The sequence below is a fragment of the Nasonia vitripennis genome, chromosome 2, assembly GCF_009193385.2.
Source record: "Nasonia vitripennis strain AsymCx chromosome 2, Nvit_psr_1.1, whole genome shotgun sequence".
Classification (NCBI taxonomy): Eukaryota; Metazoa; Arthropoda; class Insecta; order Hymenoptera; family Pteromalidae; genus Nasonia; species Nasonia vitripennis.
The window spans coordinates 6,690,180-6,710,538 of NC_045758.1; the positions used below are offsets into that span (position 1 = coordinate 6,690,180).

A 20,359-nucleotide genomic window follows, 5' to 3' on the forward strand; every position below is an offset into this window, starting at 1 on the left:
CCGTAAATATTTTTAATAACCCACTTCCTTTCCAAAGTCTATGTATAGAGAGAGAGAGAGAGAGAGAGCGAGACATACTGTACTGCAGACTACTCTCCCGCTCGACTTTATACGCAAAGTCAGAAAGCCGTGGAGAATTTTCCCGGCGAAGCCAGCGTTTTTCGCGCTAATTGCAATACTTCATTTGGCTAATGTCGAATTATTACAACTTTGAGCTAGCCGCAGTGTAATCATAGGTGTCGAATACGGCCCATTGTACGCGAAGCAGTAGATGCGTAATTTCGGAAATAGAAAAAAAGACGTTGCACAAACTCCTCGCGAACAACGTTCCCACGTACCCCGCGCGTGGCATCAATCCGTGCGCGGCCATGTGCGCGCTAAAACAACGCTGCAAAAAGTCAATCTCCGGAATGCGCGGATGATGCATGCGCGCGAGACTTTTTTCCTATACAGTGCACTCGAGGCCGCGCTTGACACCGGCTCTCACTGGCCTGTTTAGCGTATGCGTTTTTGCCCCGGTCTATATAACACACGCGGCCGCTTTCAAGAGTCGCCGCCGCAGAGCCGGTGTGGCCGGCCGATTGTTGCGGCATTGGATGTAAATGAAATTGTGGGAGCCCTCGGGACTTTTAAGCTGTACTCTCAGCTGCGCCGCGATTGTCTCTCTTTCGCTGCTGCTGGAAACTTAATTAGTAGCTATATAATAGATGAAACTGCGGATGTCTGCGGCGCGTGTGTGCGTGTGCTTCATTAAAATTCTTCGAAACTTTGCCGCGAGATTCTGCTACTCTCCGCTGTCGTTGTCGGAGAAATGAATAAAAAAAGGGCTCGCGTGCGCAGTGTAGGATCGAACGTTAATTAGAATTCGTTCGCTCTTACCGAGAGAGAGAGAGAGAGAGAGAGAGAGAGAGAGAGAGAGAGAGAGAGAGAGAGAGAGATTGCGCTTGATTCTCCCGTATATGCGTGTCGGCCCGGAGGATTGACACGAGAGCTGCGCAGTAGTTCATTTTTTATTTCGAACCTGTTTCTTCGTGGATGTGGGACGTGCTCTTATTTCTGCGGCTGCTACAGCTCGATGTGCAGTGTGTACTTCTCCGGTGCTTCGCGAAAAGCTACGCGAGTTTTTCGAAATTAAACATCCATCGCGTTGGGAAATGCAAAACGAGCGTGTGTATAGATCGTTACATACTTTGACAATCAGCGTAGGTGCACGTGCGCTTTGTGGACCGTGACCGGCGCGAGAATTGCTGAAACTCGCGCGACGTTTGATCGCGAGCTATATCGGTCTCGATAAAAAAAGCCGTCCGCCCCCTCAAGGATTCTCCTTGCCGCGGCGTTCGTTAAATTCGTCCGGAAGATTGGTCGCGGTTTTTCCTTTCCCTTTTTTCCTCCTCTCACTCCCGTGTCCTGTTATCGCGGAGAGATAAGCGACGAGGCTCGTTATTTTTCGTTAGCGTCATAGCTGAATTATTGCGCGCGCCTTGTTTATTCGCCCCGGCGAATATTGCGGCTATGTAAATTCGTCGAAGCGCGCGAGCTCTCCCCTCTTCTATATATATACGTTCCCTCGTCGGCGTGTTGGAGCAATTACGGGGAAAGACAATAATTTCGTAAGATGGACGAGAATTGGAGCAAGCAGGCTCTCGCGGGCTTCCTTTCGTGCGCGCCTATACTACTGCCGCTCCGCCCGTGCGCTGTGTGCGCGGAGGTCTATAACGGTGATATGCCGCGTGTAGCTGTAGCTGCTGCATTTGAAAATCGAGACTCGGAAGCGCTCGTAAGATTTAAGCGATTAGTCTTTTCCGTTAGACTCCCAGACAATGAGCGGCACGCGACTGCGCTACTCTATACGAGTGCAGGGCTTCTCTCGTGTAATTTTACCTCGAAAGTGTGCAGAAATCGATCGGATCTTCTTTTCAATAACAACGCGCTCGAGAGCGAGAGCCACTAGCCGCGTACGTCACACGGTTATGTTGGCTGCCGCGCACTACTACCCGCGCGCTATTAAAGGGGCCGAGTATATATATACAGCGCAAAGAGAGCAAAGAAACGCCGGAGCCAAGATTAAGCACGCGGCGATGCAAGCTAATGCCCTGAGCTGCTCTCTCCCTCAGTGAGTGCGGTGCAGTCTCGGTAATTGCTGGAAAATCAATCGGCGCGCGCGCGCAGTCTTCCTTCCTCTCTTCTGTCTTTCTCGTAGAACTGGCATCTTTGCTCGAGCGCTTTTCTTCCCAGCGCTCCTTTTTTTCCTCGGCCACTCGGCTTTCTTCGACTTTTCTTGCGGACGCTTTCTTTCCCTCTTCCTCTTTTTTTTTCTCTCGGCGCGGCCGACTTCACCCCAGAGAGGCCATAATTAATCGACTTTTTAATAATGTTCTTTAATTAACAGCTATTCTTCGAGCGGTGCGCAAACGAAAATTCTCCTTTTTCGAACTTTTGGCTCAGCTTGTAAGTATACGTGTACATAAATCAGGAGCTCTCTCCCTCGGTGAAAAGTTTTTCACCGCGGAATTTTTCCCTCTCGATCGCCATGCTAATTCGCACGGGCGGCCTACAATAATATTAGCTCTAATTATCGGGTATCCGCTGCGGAGAAGAGCGAATGACAACCGAACGGTTTTCGATACTGCTTGTAGAGAAACTCCCGGCGCCGGCGCCGCGCATAAATCGATATTATGCACACAGTTATATACGGAGTCGATTGAAATCCGTTAACGCGCCGAGAAAGATAGCGAAAGAGCCGGGGATAAGGGAAAAAGAAAGTCGCCGGCGAGCGAGAGGAAAACTTTGTATAAACTCGCCGGTCGAGAGGAGTAGTTAGAGAGACTGGAGTGAGGAAGAGGAGCCAAAGCGCGAAGGGAGAAAAAAGCGAGAAAAAAAGCGAGCCGAGCTGGAGGATAAGGATTTGCGGGACGACGACGACGAGGGTCTCTACTGGCGGAACGCGTCGCGATCAACCGCGCATGGTTAGTAGCAGGCAGCGGAATTCAAGTGCGTGATAAATCCGTATACTCTCGATTTTACGCGAGCGGGCGCTTTTCGAATATAACCGCTGATTTTCGGCCTATAACCACTTGTCGGTAGCTCTCTATCTCTCTCTCTCTCCCGTGTGCAGCCTCGGGATAATGCGCGGTTTTACGAGTCTCTCTCCTCTCGGAGCGTGTATAATGTAGGTCGGAGCACACGCAACTTGCCTTTTCGGCTCTTCTTCTCGATCATCAAACCGAGCCGCCCTTTTTTGCTCCCTGTAGACGCTCGTGCGTGCTGCTGCTGTGTATACCTGGGAAAACCTTTGGCACGGAAATTCAATTTTCGAGTCTCGCTCGCTTTCTCGTGCGGTTTGTAGATTGGCTTTTTTCCTACGGCTCTATTGTGTGCGTCCACACCGGAGATTCGAAAAAATGATCAGTCGTGAAACGCTTTCAGCCTTTCCCGATCGTTCTATGCGTCGCGTCGTGGTACAGGCGAACTCGCGTAAATTAAAAAGTGTCGCGCGCTTCCATTCCCCGCTTATTTTCAGGCCCGCGCGCAAAGAGGGCGTGCGAGCGAGCGGTATATATATAAGTATAGCATCAGCGTCGGGCCGACATGGTTACATTTTCGAGCAGACCTATTATTCCCCTCACTCGGCGGCGGCAGCAGCTATCTTTTTTCCCGGCTCTCGCACCTCTCTTCGCTCTGCTTTCCTCTCTCTCTCTCTCTCTCTTTCTCTCTTCTCCATCCGCACGTACGTACACGCCGCCGCACTTTTATGTGTTTCCACCCTCTCGGCTGCCGGCGTCGCTGCTGCTGCTGTTTTATGCCTCTCCCTCTCAGAGCCCGCGCCTTTTTCGATGCGGCTGGCTCTACGTTCATTAAAGGAGCTGCTGCTGCCGCCGCTGCTTCTGTGTCCCTCTCAGTCAGCCAAGTGGGTGGCGCGACGAGCTAAAACTCTGGATTTTTTATGTTTCGCGAGAGTGAGAGAGAGAGAGAGAGAGAGAGAGAGCCGCCGCCACCGTCGCAGACAGGATCGTCGAATCTCGATTTTTTTTTTCTTTTTCACTTTCCGCTCGCGCGCTCGGGCTTTTATTCTTCTTCGTCGTCCTTCTCCTGCGCCCTTCCGACGACGACGCTTTGTGAGCTTGCACTTTTTTTGTTTTCTCTTCTCGCGCCCGCGTAAGGCTTTACGAGCCCGTACTTAGAAAAAAAGGAAGGGAAAAATAAACGATCGCGTATAATACTTATACACAGCGTCGCTCGTAAAAGCCGCCTCCGCTGCTAGCCCTGGAATTTCGCGATTCGACATTTATGCTGCACTTTGACTCAAGCTCTCCGGGACATCCTTAAGCAAGATATTTCAAACTTTTTTCCATATACCTCAGCTGCAGGAGCCTCTCAGGCTCGATTGTCCCGCGCGCGTGTGCGAAAAAACCTCTGGCAAATTAATAAGTTTAATTAAAATCTCGCGTTACGCCGCGTCGAAAATTCGGTTCCGCGCGCGGATACAAATTGCCGGGCACACCCGTAACTCACTCTGACAGACAAATTACCCCCGAGCGCCGTCGTCGTGGAGCAGCAGCAGCTTCTGGAAAAAACAGGGCCTGTCTGCTGTAGGTGTAGAATTTCCATCCTCGGAATGTGCCGCCGCCGCCGCCGCCGCCGCCGCGTGTTCTAGTGCAACGCATTCCGGAAGTGTCTCTAGGCTTTTTCCGAAAGCTGCAGTAGGGAGACTTTACGAGCCCCCGCTGTCGACAGTGTCTACGCTATGTAGCGTATAAGCTCGATAGAAGAAAGAGTATGTGGCAAGGAGCTGCCGGACATGCATTAATAATCTGCGTCGCGGCTATAAGAGCGGAGCCTTGAATTTAGACCCCGCGCGCCGCATCATCAGGGCTTTTCTTCCTTTCAGTCGCGCGCGATTGTTTACGAGTCCCCGATATACCCGCTTTTCTTTCACGCCCCCCCCCCTCTCTCTCTCTCTCGTACAGTCTATCTTTTTTTTCGATGTTTATGGGCCTGCTTGGATTTTGTTTTTTCTTCTACCTGCCGCGATGATGCTCGTGTGCTCAGGGTTTGTTTTATCTGTCGTCCCTCGGGACCCAAAATAGAAAGCATCGTTACAATAAATTTCCTGGCGGAACCTCTTTTTTTCCATTAACACACGCGCACACTTGTCGTTATACGTATACAGTAAATCCACGTTTTTCCCCGGCATAATGCTCCATTACAATTATAGCGTGTCGCTCGAATGCGCTTATCTCTTCGGAAGGATCGTCCCGACGTCGAGACGGGTATAATAACGTTCGTTTAGTTCGATACATCCCATATCCTGAAATAGTCGTACGAGCAGTGTTTCGGGACAATAAAGTAGTTTAGAAAGAGAGAGAGAGAGAGAGAGAGAGAGAGAGAGACACCATATATAGTGAGTCGCCGGAGTATAGGGGAACATCGCATAAATCAGCAGCGAGCGAGCAGTCGGTAATTAAATTAGCAAAGCTAGAGCTCGGCTGCACTTCTGCGAAAATCCATTATCTCGTTTGCAATGTAAAACGGACTCGCTTATGCTCGACGAGTCGAGTTTCGCGAGAGAGAGTCGGGCGAAATCGCGCATATTCGCAAGCCGTGTGTACCTGCGAGCGATATCGTAACATATAATATATGTGTTATATGTATAGGAAAGCCGATCTCGCGCGCGTCTATACGTGCTACACAGTCAGCGTCTGCTGCTAATAAAATAATTATAATATTGAAAGGCCGTAATAGATTCTCGGAAGGCAGTAACCGGTCGCTGTATAGAGATAAATCGCTCGCTCTCTTGTACGCGAAGATCGAATATTACCGGTATACTATATTACACCGGGGAATAAATTTCGCGATCCGACAGGTGTATGTGTTTGTGTGTGTGCACTCTTTCTTTCTCGACTAATGAAGTCCCTCTCGCGATTCCTGGATTTGCATTTTTCTCTCTCGCTTGGCACGCACATCTCTCTTGCGGCAGCCTCATTGTTACGCGAGAGCCGATTCCCAGCAGTCGACGACGTCTTTCAACTCGAGACTCTCGCTCGCTCCGCTATTAAGCGCGGCTAATTGCCTTATCGACTCGATTGCTGTAATGCAACTGCGCGCGCTGAACGAAATCACCTATACTCTTTCTCGCGCCGCGTTCCGATTATTGTTCATCCACACCATCCACACTAACACACTGGTGACCGGCGAGCGTTACATCAGAGCCGAAAAAGCAGCATATAAATTATACACAGCGCGAGCGATTAAGATATCGCGGCGGCTTCTTCGAGGAAATAAATAGACAAGTCCTCGATTACGAGGAATTCGGTACACACACCTGCTGTCGTCGTGGCCAATAAATGCCGATAACGAACGTATACGTACAGCACTGGCGGCTCTCCTCCTATGCAAATTGATTACATAGCGGCGCGCGAGTGATTAATGAAAAACAAGGACAAAGGCCGCCGCGAAATTTACAGGAGTACACACACGCGAACGCTGCAGCACAAAGAGAGGAGCGAGCGAAAAAAGCCCAGCAGAGGATACACGCCGTGGACAAAGGAATGAAGCGTCATATATCAGTTTTGTTGGCCCCGAGAGTCTTCCGGCTATGGCACACACGGTAGCGCGCGTACGCGGTAGTCGCGCCGCGGCCTATTACGACATCTCTCCGTGCTATAGCTGCTGATGGGAAAGGCGAAAAAGAAACCGAGAGAGCGCGCGCGTTTTCTCTCTGTAATTATATTTCCAGCCGGGAAGAAAGTCAGTCACTTTCCCAGCTATTAGCTTTCAATTAGAAGTCGTCGAGCGACGCCAGCTGTGGTCTTCGCCTCTCGTATACACACACACACACGCGCGCGCGCGCACACAGAAAAGGAATTATAAAGAGGAAAAAGCGATCAGCGAGCAGCGAAAAGGAGGACCCTTAATGCTCGCGAACAATCGATTTTCAACGTGTCACACGACGCGCCGGCCGCCGCATTATGCGCAAACATAATAACGCGCTGTGTAAATGGTAATTCCGTAGACTGGTATACATAAGCGTGGGTCGAGCGACGACTCCCACTCGCAGCTGTATACTATATATACGTTATATTGTAAGCTCCCCGCGGCGTTGGCTGTAAATATACGCGAAATAACGTCGCCGTCCGAGAAAATCATTGGGACGATTACGAATGAACCCGCGAGAGAGCTTTAATTAGCCTACGCTTTTCCTCAAACTCGATATCGAAGTTTATCGCCCGCGCAGCGAGAGGTAGAGTCGAGCTATCGACTGACAAGTTTATTCGGCTCACGTATAAACTCGACGAGTTTACGTCATTATAGCCGAGCTTGACGGCCTGTATATAACAGCTGTTTTTTGTGTCGGAGTTTGCGCAGACAGACAGACGCGGGGTAAAAGACTGTTATAACTCGGAGGAGCGGACACTTTTATAGTTTTATGGGGGGATAAAGAAGGCGTGTTTATTCAAAAATTTCACCTGATATAATTGCGCGCGCGCGCGCGCGCGCGCGAAGAAACGAAAATGTATAATTCGCGCTGCACGCGAGCGGCTCATTTGCGAGATTTATCCATCGGAGGCATAATAGAGAGTTTTTATTTTCGCGTCGCGAAATCCGGTCGGAAATGCAAATGCCGATATTGTCTCTCTGAAAATTCTCAGGTTGCTTGCGGTTAATATCGCTTATAAGTCAAAAATTCGCGGCCGTAAAAAGCGCGAGTTTATAGGCCGGTCGTCGTCGTAAACTGGACGCCGGAGACGAATAAAGCGCGCGCACAATTCAGTTTTCATCGGAGCTGCCTCGTCGAACGAGCCGAGCGAGCGCATAATTACGTATAAATTCTCGACAGCGTCGCGGTTTATGCGCGGCATTAAGCAAAAAAGTATCGTGTTTTATCCCGCTCACGTGTGTGTGCGTATATGCGTGCGGAGAGGTTTCCTCCGGGCACTACAGCATCTCTCTCTCTCGCTTTAATTTACGCCTCGGGACGGATTTCCAGAAATTCTTGCATTTTTCGTGTCGGTATATCTACTCGTCATCTTGTATCGCGCTTCGATCTCCGGCAGAGAAGCTTTGAGCGGCTGCGTATACAGCGCCGAGAATTCGGAGTGCGCCGCTCGTAATTAACGTCTCTCTCTCTCTCTCTCTCTCTTGGAGAGTGTGCAGCGCTGAGAGACTCATCGGAGGGGAAGGAGTTGAGTCCGAAAAGTGGCGGGGAGAGGGAGGGGGGCACTGGTATTCTCACGGGAGCGGGAGAGAGAGAGAGCGTCCGAATTATCGGGGTGTAGGTGTGCGCTGCTGCTGCTGCCGGCCTTCCGAGCGCGTATGTACGAGGGGTCAACGACATCCTCTCTCTCTCTCTCTCTCTCTCTCTTTCGACGCGCCGATACGACGCACGTAACGAGCTATAGGCTGCTGCTGCAGCTCGAGCCAACTTTATTCCCATTTCGGTGAAGCAGCGAGTCGCGTGTGCAGCTCTCCCCCTCGGTGCTTCGATTCTTCTTGTACACTTGTTTTACAGTACACGCGTACGCCGAGAGCTGGCTAGACGCAGTCGATCATCGGAGGAGAGAAAGCTGCGAGCACTTGCTCCATCCATCGCGGCGGCTTTGCGAGAGAGAGAGAGAGAGAGAGAGAGAGAGAGAGAGAGAGAGAGAGAGAGAGAGAGAAATGGCCGATAAGTTAATCTGGCCTCGGACGGACGCGAGCACGTACTCGGCAGGGAGGAAGAACGAGAGGGCGTTAATAGAGAGGTGGCTCGTTATCGGCAGGCCAACACCTTGGCTCGAACGCTGAGAGAAGAGAGGAAAGCTCTCTCTTCGCCGACGACGACGTATTGACGCGGCGCAAAGAGTTACGCGCTCGCTCGGGCGTAAATCAAATGTATAAATCTGCGGGCGCGTCCGGCCGTAAAAGTACGCTGCGCGAGAGCGAGTGTCCGAAAAAGAGAGCCGAGTGAAAAGTTGCCGAGAGAGAGAGAGACAAATTGGAAGGCGCGCAGTTAAAGCCGATCAGCCGTCCCTCGACTTCTCGCTCCGTCGATGTCGCGAACATTTTTAGAGCCAAAATAAAGTCCGAAACGTACACAGACACATACGCACGGCTGAGCTGCTGCGGGAGAAGAGATCATCCGAAGAGTGAGCGAGTCGTAAGAACGTAGGTGGTCCTCGCTCGTTACGTGCCGCTCTTCTCTCCTCTCTTTCTCATCCTTCGCAGCTCTCCGCGACGCCGAGGCGCCGTGTATACGTCCACGCACGCATGCGCCGAGCCACTCAAGACGCACGCGTGCGCGCCTTTGTGTTACACGCGTAATACACTTTTTCCCGTTTAACGATCCCCGCGAGGAAAAAAGGAGAAACGTACGGAATTTCGATCGCGAAAATTGCCGCGCATTCCGGCTCTGCGGCCGTGTGTCCCTCTGCGGGGGCGAGCCGAGCAACAGAGGAGCAAAAAGCCAGGGGTGCGCAGTAGCGAGCGGGGGAGGAGGCAGTGAGACACCCGTCGAGGGTATAGGACAGCGCGCCGTCACACCCTGCGACACGTTCGAAATTTGAAATTTAAATTCGCTCTACGTCTCTCACGGGAGAGAGAGAGAGAGAGAGAGAGAGAGAGAGAGAGAGAGAGAGAGAGAGGAGCGAAGCGCCGCCGGTACACACACGCCTGCTGTGTGTACACCGCTGTTGCTGCGCAAACGAGCGACTCTCGGCGGGATCGTCGTCGTCGCTCGTTTTCGCTTCGATCGGCATTGCGGGCACATCTCGAGCTATACCTAAGACAGTAAAAACAATGAGCTGTACACGTAGACGCTAAATTTACGGGCCAGCAAGCGAAATTAGATCTCGATGGAGAAGTAGGCAGCAGAGCCGACCTTCGTGAAATATGAAAAGCCCAATCCATTTCGGCCGCGCGCGATCAACTATTCAGCGAGGGCTCGGGCTTTTCCGATCGAAAATTGCCTCGATCCGCGCGAATTTGTATGCACTTTGATCAGTTTTCCACGGCTGTTCTATGTGTGACGCGCAACTATAGCTGTCCCTTGTACAATATATTTCAGGCGGTGCGGCGTTTAAACAACTTTTCAGCTCCGTTCTCGCTTATAAGCCCCTCTGACGCGCATATCCGCACTGCAGCGTCCGTAGTATTATTTTTCGATTTCCCCCGGGTGCAGCTAATAAAAACTCGGGCGTATTTCAAATTTGCACTGCACGCGCGCTCAGCTGACGGAAACGCAATATCGGCCCCGCTCTCACGTGCGCGCGCGCGCGCGCGCGTCTCGTGTATTCAATAACTTTTTTCATAAACGTCACGTACTCGCGGTTATACGCATCTTGCCTCTACCCGATTGATTTACGCGTTGTTCTTATACACACGCGCGCGCACGCGGCTCGCTTGCGCATACGGGGCACGTTCGAATTAGCGCGATTTTTAACGCGCGCAGCGATTAGCTCGGAAGTTTATATCCGGTGCACACGGGTCCAGCCGTATCAACTCGATATTATCCCGCGAATTTAATTCCCTCTCGTCTCTAAATATAAAAAAGACTCGTTTGCTTCCAAGCGAATACTACGCGGCGTAAATTATGCCGCGACTCGAGGAGCTGGAGAGAAAAATAATAAGGTACGCTTTTAATTTTACTGTTATTAAGCCCGAAAGTCAACAGTCGTATAACCAACTTTATTCGACGAGCTTCGCTGATCGCACGCCTCTCCTTTACACACACACACACACGCGCGCGCGCGCGCGCTTGTGGATTTTACGGCGCAGCATCGCGCGTTATATCTCTCGTCTTTGCGCGGCGAAACAAGCGCGAATCAATCAAATCAGGCGCGAGAAAGGAAATTCGAAAAGTCTATAGCTTCTCGCTCCCCGGAGAGGCCTGCCGGCTGATCGCGCGCGCGCGCGCGCTCGCGCGTATAGAAAACAGAAGGGGGATGAAAAAAGAGCCAGAGGCGCTTTCTTTCGCGGCGGCGGCGGAGGAACTCTAATACGTGTCCTATCGATGGCATGCACCCCGACGATCCGAATAACGCAATCTCTATGGAAATCAGAGAAGCAGCAGCCTCTCCTCTCGTCTCGCTCGTCGACTCTCTTTATAAAGCTTGCGAGCTGCGCGCCTTGAATTTCAGAAACAATTTCGTCGCTCCTTTCCGATCCGCGCTGCTGATTATTATCTGCTCGCAGCTCGCGTATTATGGATGCAATTTTTTTTCTTCTTCTCTTCTTCGCTCTCGCGAGAACGACGAATTCGACGGGAATTTATATACACATCGCCCGCTGTATGCTAATGCGAGAAAGAACGTCGAGGAATGATTGTAAAGTATATGCGCGATGGCATTCTGGGCTCGCGCAAATATGCCCGATAGACCGCCGAATTTTTAATCGAGCACGCATAGCTGTGGCATGAAACTAATTACGCCCGAGTCTATTGACTCTCTCCGAGAGAACAAATAAAACGGCTCGTCAACGCGGCCCCGATGCGCGTAGCGTATATGCGGCAAACATGCGCTTGTTCCGCTGCGGCCACTGTTTGTGTGTCGCGGGTAATATATCGAGAGCGCGCCGCGCTGCTCGAAGCTTTGCATACTTTACGAGATAACGACGTTAAATTATTTTAATGAAAAAAACACACACATACGCGCGTTGATGTTATATACTTGTGTAAATATAGAATAATCCCAAGCGCGCTGGGCATAGACACACATACAGAGAGACGATCGTTAAGTTACGCGATTGTGCTTTACTCGTCGGCGCTTGGCGTTTATGCAAATTGCCGAGATTGAAAATAACGCGCGGCTATAGATCGTTATCCGCGTGCTCGTGCGGGGAAAGGCTAGCGCGCTGCAGCGGTATATAATGTCTTATTTTCCGAAAGCTTATCATTACATCCATATATTTTGTGCGCGCAGCGCGGTGAAAGTCCGCTCCGCGAAACACACTGTACACACTGCGGCCCGTAAGCGCATGATATCCGTGAGACTTTTCCAAATGCCATATCCTCGGCGCGGCTGGAGTAAGTAATTAAAAGGTGTTTGGAAGGGAGTTACGTAAATGATAAAACAGCAGCTCTTTGAGCTCCTCTCCTCGCTTCTGCCGCCAACACACACACACGCACGCACACAAACACGCGCGCGCGCAGCTGTGCCGAAAGGGAAAGGGTGCTGCAGTGTATGAAAGTGTATTATACGCGACATTGACATTTTTCACTGTATACGTACGACGCACACAGCTCGCCGTCGGAGAAGAGAGGGCGGCGCGAGTCCTCGAGTCGCGTCGGTTCATCGGCTGCTGCATGCACAGAGAAAACGCGTGCGTGCAGCAGCAGCCGGGAATTCAAGGGCGAGGTAGGCTGCGGGCAAAGTTTCGAGGTGCCGAGAGAGAGAGAGAGCGGAAAGAGGGTTGCGCCAGCAGCTCTCTCCTCTCGTGTGCACGGCGTATAGCGGTCGATATAGTACACTCTAGACGGCGCGCACACCGACGCACTCGCGATAAACCTGCACTCGCTGCTGCACATGTTCTCTCCCCGAAAGAGAGAGAGAGAGAGAGAGAGAGAGAGAGAGAGAGAGAGAGCCGACTCGCAGTCGCACGCGAGAGAGTGTGTGCGTGCGCGGAAAGGTGAAATACAGGCTCTGTGTCTCGTCCGCCATTTTGAAAGGGAACGCGTGGCGCGCGCGCCTTCTTTTCGCCGCGGATGCGAAAAACCGCGTGGAACGTTTGCAGTTGATCGATTTTTTCAACACGGCGTTGTTGCGCTGCGTGTCTAAGCGGCGGCGACCCTGACTTTCATCTATATCCGCTGATGGTAGAGGGATGCGACTAATTAATATAGCTCGCGATAGCCCGTTGAATCTTTCGCGAAAATCAATACATTTTAATTATTATTCCCCCGCGCGCTGCCCCGTGTATAAGCATTAAATAATCGGCTGAAATTTCACTCGTATTATCGTAACGGGTTTCAACTCTGACGAGAATTTATAATCACTCTTGCGTACCTTATTAAGGCGCTTCATGTTCCGGAAATTTGCATCGACTCGTAAATTATTGCGCCTCTCTGCGAGTTGTCAATAAACTAAAGCCGTCTCTCTCTCTCTTTTTTTTTTTTTTAATTAAGCATCGCAGCCGCGCGTATAATCGATGATATACAAATGAAATTTTTATGCTAATCCGCCCCGCGCGATGATAAATAATCCATCCGCGGGGAAAAAAAGATATGTACATGTATTTTGTATAATACGTCAGGCATATATACTAAAGACGTGTTATTTTCTTCTTTTTTTACAGTCGTTCTCCTGGACACAACGACGGAGGGCAGTCTGAAATGGACAAAGTTCCCCTTCGGAAAGCAGGCCAACACACCCGGTGTGAGTATTCAATTTACTTCGATCATTAACCGATACTTTGTATGTGTGAGTGTAAAGCGACGTTTTTACGAAATGATATTCCGTTTCTGTAGTGTACATATATCGGCCGCCGTGTGATTGATGACATTCTCCCAGCGCGTTATGAGGAAATTTTCTAAATATTTTATCCCGCGACGCCCGAACAATTTCGACGATTGCGCACAAAGAGCGATCGATTATTCAAGCCCGAGAACGGCAATTAGCGAATAATGATGCGGCCAAAGTATTTTCCAATGCGCTGCTCGTCCCGGCTATTGCTCGCTCGTTCATAAATTCCATTTGGCCAAATCGCGCGCGCTCGGAATTATTAATCGACGCTTCGTCACGCATATACTTATGGGACACTGTACAATATTATGTTCGTTCGGCGCTGTATATATATGGACTCGATAGTAATTGTCGTACAAAAAAAAAATAAAAATAATACAATATTATCGCAATTCCTATTCACCATATACAGTTTGCTTTGGAATCGCAAGCTAGCGAAGCGACAAATTCGGCCTTTCTGGACGCATTAGAATGCACCCCCCCTATATGTATATTCCAGCGGAATCAGAAAACAGGAGGGGACGACGCCCGCTTTTTCTCATTTTAATCGCAGCGATACGCGATATACATTTATATACACATACGCGCGTGCGACTGCGACGTGACGGGGTGGGTGAAAAATAGAGAACGTCGCGTACGTCGAGCATTAAAATTCCTCGATAATTGTGCGCCGGCAGAGTAATTACGTTATATTCTATATATACTGCGCGTAGCTCTTTTATATTTTTCTCTCCTCTCTTTGTCCACGTACGGCGTTTATATCAAGGAGCCCGACCCGCCGCCGGAATATTGCTTAAAGACTGGCATTAAAAACGGATGGGCGTTGTTTACTGCGGGGCACAAAAGTGGCCCTCGTAACGTTTTATGCGACACGTTATCGAAACATGTTAATAAAATGTTTCGGATATAATATATACACTGCGCGCGCGCGCGCGCGCGATCAAAAAATTATACGGGGGCACATAATCACGGAATAGTCGCGAATGTATATTTTATTTTAATTCCCCGGCGGCGCGTAAAGTCGCATGATAATTAATTTGCGATAAAAGAATTATATTTTGATTTTTTCGTTCTCGAAAATATAAAAGCCTCGGCGAATCCCTTTAAGATGCTAAAATTCTATACGCGCGGCATAAATTTGAAAAATGAAATTGCGCTACATAACCGGCCGCACGTTATCGCCGGGCGATCTCTCTCGGCGGCGGCCGGGCATCTCGCTTTATAAAATGAAATCGTCAGGATAATGAAGTACGAAGAATCGCCGGCAAAATCTCCGGGCCGCAAAGCCGAACACGTCGAGAGCAGCCGCGAGCGAAGGTACAGGGCTGGCGCGTTACGTTAAATCGTAAAACTGATCGCTCTCGTGAGCTGCATAACCGATGTAGACTTGCTGAAAGTGCCGGGGTCCAGTTTTCAAAGAAAAACTCGAACTTCACTCTATATATACTTGCTCTCTCGGCTCTCGTAAATTCCCGAGTCATCGCTTAACTCCGTCTCTGCAAGCGCGCGCGCGCGGCAGCAGCTCGAGAGAGAGAGAGAGAGAGAGAGAGAGAGAGAGAGAGAGAGTCAAAACACCGAGGCTCCGCTGTGCTCATCCCAAGTCCTCTTGATAAAAGTCATCCTCGAGGACTCTCTTTCACGAACTTTGCTTCTCTCCTCTCTACCCACGGGAAACTGTGTCGAAAGTTGGTCATTGAATTCTTAAAACTCGTCCCCTGCTCTCATTCTCTCTTAGTCGGGGTCAGCATCAGAGACTAGAGAGAATAAGAGATCGATTAGCAAAATTCGAACTCTATACTCGGCCGCATCTCGATACGCGCGTACACACAGAGTGAGGGTTGCGGGGGATATCAAGTATTTACCGATCGGCTCAGCTCTGTGCGGTATAAATCTTTTGTGTACATCGGAGCGCGCGCGCTCGGCTGAATATTCCGAGGAAGAACTGTTACGGCCGCTGGATAGGGGGGAGGAGGAGGAGGAGGGGGAGGAGGAGGAATAGTGAATAAGCCGCTGCGCGCGCGCGATCGAAGCCTCGGCCCCTATTCAGCCGTTATACATGTATACATGTAGGTATACCGGGCGCGCGCGCGCGCATGTCTACTGACTCATGCAGCAACTCTCTTCGAATTTTCGACGAGCTGTCCTTCGGGCATGCCTCGAATTTGCATTTCAAACTCCCCCCTTCTTGCTCCTCGGCGAGTTTTTCTTGGCCCTCCTGCTCTTCTTCTCCTTCTCAGCTCTTGCGCGCGTCGCTCCCGGCTGTTGTAGCCCCGGTTATACTGCAGAGTGGGCCGATAAGCGAGTAGCGATGGCTATCGAATGTTGCGCGGATAATCGATGTCGAGCGCGCTCTCGCTTTGTTCCTCGAAATGATTAAGCGCGCCGCGAACGCAGTGAAGTCTCGAAATATCGAGTGTATGTGTGTGTTTGCGCGCGCACTTGTCAGTTGGAAAAGTACATACGCGAGAGCTAATAAAGACCTAATCGAGTCGTGTGACTCGGCGCATTTCCGCGAGCGCTAGAGATCGAGAGGGGACTCGAGTAGTGGCATGTCTATTATTGTACTCTATATTCCTCGAAAACGCTGCTCACACGGCACACACTGCACCCACACTCACTCCTCGAAACTTGGTCGAGAGAGCGAGGTATACACACGAGTGGCCGTGCTTCGCGCTCTCGTAACCGTAAACCGGCGACAGATTTCAGGGGCGATCCCGAGAGCCTTTATACGTACGCAGCTTGTACACGTACACACACGCGCACACACGCACACGACAGCAGCAGCTCGACTCTGGAGACGAAATTCCAGTTACGGAGCTGCGCGAGAGAGAAAGACTGCGTGCGCGGCTGCAATTAAACGGAGTATATAGGAGAGAGAAAAGCTTCGCCCAGCAGAGCGCTTGTTTCGATTCTCGAGCCTCTCCCAAGTCTCATTAGAGCGGAGCGAGCCAAGTGGAAATCCTTTCGGCTGCTTTTTCGACACTCTGGGAATTCCAACGAGCGACGCCGAGGCCCGGCCCTTTTTCACCTCTCTCGCTCTTCGCCTCTACTGCGCTATACACAGCACTGCTTTCTCGCCGTGTTTGTTTTTCGGCCTCTCGCGCCATGTATACATGTACGGCGCAAATTGCTTTTTGTTTAAACGAACAAATTAGAGAATTTTTTTCCACTCCGTCAGCGTCGTCGTCCAAGTCGCTTTTTATTTTCACGAGAGCAGAGAGAGAGAGAGAGCGGTAGCCACGGCAATTCGGATGGTTAGTGCAGCGGCGCTAATCGAGCGTGCGCGCGCTTGTTTGAAAAAGCTCTTTGAGCCTGCGGCCCCTGTTGATTTTTCGCCGCGCGCCCGTTTTATCGGAGCCGTTCGTTACTCCCTCTCTCTCTCTCTCTCAACTTTTCGGCGAGCGAGCAACGCCCCCGGGAGCTGTCTCTAATTTTTACATTTTTACCCTACGCCTGCGCTTTTCGACGCTCATTTCGTCATTCGCGTATACACGTACTTTTTTCCGCGGACGTCAGAGATCCTCCGAGCGTGTGTAACGCAATAAGAGCGCTGGCTTATTAATATACGGGGGCGAGAGCCTTGGAACACAAACAAGATAAACAGAATTAGCCGGGAGTATTTGAACAAGCGAGGAGAGAGAGAGAGAGAGGAAAGAGCGCGCGCGTGGGCGGAGGGTTCAAAACTTGCGCATAAAGGGACTAGGTGCAATCACCGCGAGAGAGAGAGAGAGAGAGAGCGACCTCGAACGAGGCCAACTTTCGACCCCTCACTCCCTCCCTATATATACATACATCTATAGGGCCGGCAGCTCCTCTTCTCGATATTCCGCAAACTCGAGCAAGTGTAGCACGCGACATCGCTATGCGCCGCAGGGAAACGCCGCCGCTCTGCTTGCACACTGGGTTAAGAAGCGCGCGTCCAATCCAAATACGACGAGGCCCGGAGAAGAGACAACAAACACGCTCTTCTATTCTTCCCCCTATAGCTGGCTTATAATGCATTCCGAGGCGCAGATTTCCCAGCGAGCTATACCAGTGCATAATACAGCCTACTATCTATACTCTCGTTTGCCTCACGCTTGCGAGCGAGAGAGAGAGAGAGATATCGATTGGCCAGGTGCGGAAGCCAGAGCTCCGTGTTAGCCCCCGGATCTAGATTGAAATGTATACGCGCAAGCCGGTGTTATTCGGGGGTGTAACGCGCGGGTCTCTCGATTAAGAAAAACTTGTCGGAATGATCCGATCGGACACGAGAGAGTCTTGCATTCTATTCGTGTATTATACGCGCGGCAGGAGAAAGATGAGAAAATCGCATGTATATTCAGCCGGCTAGCATGAATATTGACGCGCGCGGAAGCTGCTCCTCTCTTGAATTCCTAATGGAGTGGCTTAATCCGTTAATAATTGATGAAACTCGCGAAGAAAAGCGCACGCGAGGGAAAAACATGTTACATGTCCTTCCTCGTCCTCCTCCGACAAAGAGAGCCGCAAGCCGGGCGATTATCATATTATACACCGACTTGATATTGCGCTCGCGTGCGCTGGGACTGTGTATCATATCATAACGTATTATACACGCATACGTGTATTCCGCTCGCGGTCTAATCGCGGCGATCGGTCTCCTCTCTGAAGGAGCGAGCTCGCACGTGATATGCATTTTCGGCCGATTCTCCTCTGTGTTTTGCCTAGGATCCGACAAAGGCCCGCTCGAGAGACGCGCAGCGAATATCATTCCCGCGACTGCATAACACGTCGTCAGAGCTGAGCCGCTTTTCGTCCTTTATTATTCCCGATGACACGTGTCTTGAGAGGCAGTGATACATTCGCGAATTTATTGCTCAGGCCTGTGTAGCGGCGAAAATTTGTGTGTGTGTGTGTGTGTGTGTCTGGAAAGCGGAGGGACGACTTTTCGACGGCCGGATGGCGCGGGAGAAGGAGAGAAGAAGAGCGTAATGAAGACGAGGAGGAAGGCCGCGCGAGGATCGGATTTCGTTAGCTTCTTCTTTTTCGTCGCTCGAAATTTCCTCCTTTTCTCTCAAATTTCTCGCCCCCGAGCCTCCACCGCTTCTGCTCACTACGTTCGTGTGTGTGTATACGCGCGCGAATACACAATAAACAACCGCGCGCATGCGCGGGGCACAAAGAGCGCGTAAATCCGCCGTGTGATTTTTCGGCCAGACTTTGCTCTCACTTTACGATCATCAGCGTGATTCACAGCAGCAGCAGCAGCAGCAGCAGCAGCAGCCCCGTCTTTGTTGCGCACCGAATTTACGAGACGCGATTCTCCGAAGCAATTCGATGTAGCTGCAGCGTTTGTAGCGCTGATTAATGCGCAAAAGCTTGTCGCGCGGCTTTTTCCCTCTTCTTCGGAATAAAATTCCGTTCGTTATAATAACCCGCGTATACAGAGAGCTGGGCGCGCGCGTCCTGACCCAGATTCGCTCATGCATATGCTAGAGACTCATTATTATACAGGCAACGAGGCTTCGTTTGCCTCTCGCGTTATATACTCGGCGGAACGCGAGGATTTCCGTTTATCGAATTATCAATCAATGCGCGAGCGCGACTGTAACAGTGTAGTGTGTGTACACGGCTGAGAGCGTATAATCGCCGAGTCGATAAACCGGAGAGAGTTCCGCTCTCTCTCGTCGAGTGCGCTGTGGAAGCATCTTCAGAGAATTGACTGCTTATACGTCGGCTAATATACTAATCCCATTAGGACGCGTTACGACTATTGTGTTTCAATTGAAAATCCTCCGTCGAGTGGTGGCCCTTTTTCTGTGCACACGCCCACTCCAGCTCTCTCTCTCTCTCTCTCTCTCTCTGTGAAATCGGAGCCGACGCGGTAATCGGAGAACGAGAGCGCGCGGGCACTTGTCTTATGCATTCTTCGATTATCGATGATGCGCGCCGCAGCGGCTCGAGTAGCCCGTGTGCGCCCTTTCGCTCGTCGCGCATCCTTGAATTTCGCCAATCCAGTCGATCTTCCGCAGTTCCGCCTCGAATTTCCTTCGCCCGGCCAGCAGCACTCGTCCCTTATACACCCGCAGCGCAGCGCCGGCAGAGATAGGGCGAAGCCCGCGCAAGCTAAGCGCAATTAGCTTTCCGCTATATTATACTCGATCTAGCGCCGGATAATTTTTCAGCGATACTCCACTTCCACACAGGTAATTCAATCTCGCCCCGACTGCAGCGCTTATTATATACTACATATATAATAATTTCAAGAGCAAAGCTGACGCAGAGTAAGAGAAATCAGCAAAGTTATGCGTAGTAGTAGGCTCCTTCTCCCTCATTCTCTAATAGTTTGGCATCGAGTCTCGGGGCCCTATATAGCTGTGCGCGACTACACCCGCCGTCGCTTATAACTTTGCGCGACGACGACAAAGCTCTTGCAAAGTCTCCCTCTGCTCGATTTTGCGTCCTACGTATTATATATATATATATATATATATATATATATATATATACATACACGTATATACAGCGGACGAGAGAGCAGTAGGGGTTGGAATTGGCGCTTTCGCGCTTACGTTCGCGTCTGGTGATTTGTAGCTTGCGCAGCCGCACCGCCAGCAGCAGCAGCAGCCGCCGCCTCGTCATTTCGCACCCGGCGAAGGGCCTTTATCTACTCTCTGTCGTCTGCGCGCGCGTATTATACCTGTATATGTACGTAGTCTGCGCAGCCTCGACTCGGCGAATTTTAATCCCCAAACATTCCGACTACATATACATACTACTATATATCCCAGACTTGGCTGCGCTGTCCGTGATTCTCGCGCCAGGCCGCGGATTAGAACGGGAGATAATGGCGCGCGACTATATCTGGGCTAATGACCGGCTGGATCTGGGACAGGCGGCCGCGCAATCGATGCTGCGGCTGCAGCCGATGGAAAAACTTTGTCGATTCAATTTTCTACTTTTTC

The 20,359-nt window shown here is 50.8% G+C and overlaps 1 protein-coding gene across 16 annotated transcripts in view; it reads left to right on the top strand.

Annotated features, from left to right (window-relative positions):
• Positions 1-20,359, top strand: part of LOC100122986 (ephrin type-B receptor 1-B) — a 104,670-nt gene that overhangs the window by 46,794 nt on the left and 37,517 nt on the right. For all 16 annotated transcript variants that reach the window (XM_008211638.3, XM_031922520.1, XM_008211636.3 and 13 more), the window contains one exon: positions 13,267-13,346. In XM_008211638.3, the coding sequence (XP_008209860.1) occupies positions 13,267-13,346 (80 nt within the window). The remainder of the gene's footprint in view (positions 1-13,266; positions 13,347-20,359) is intronic.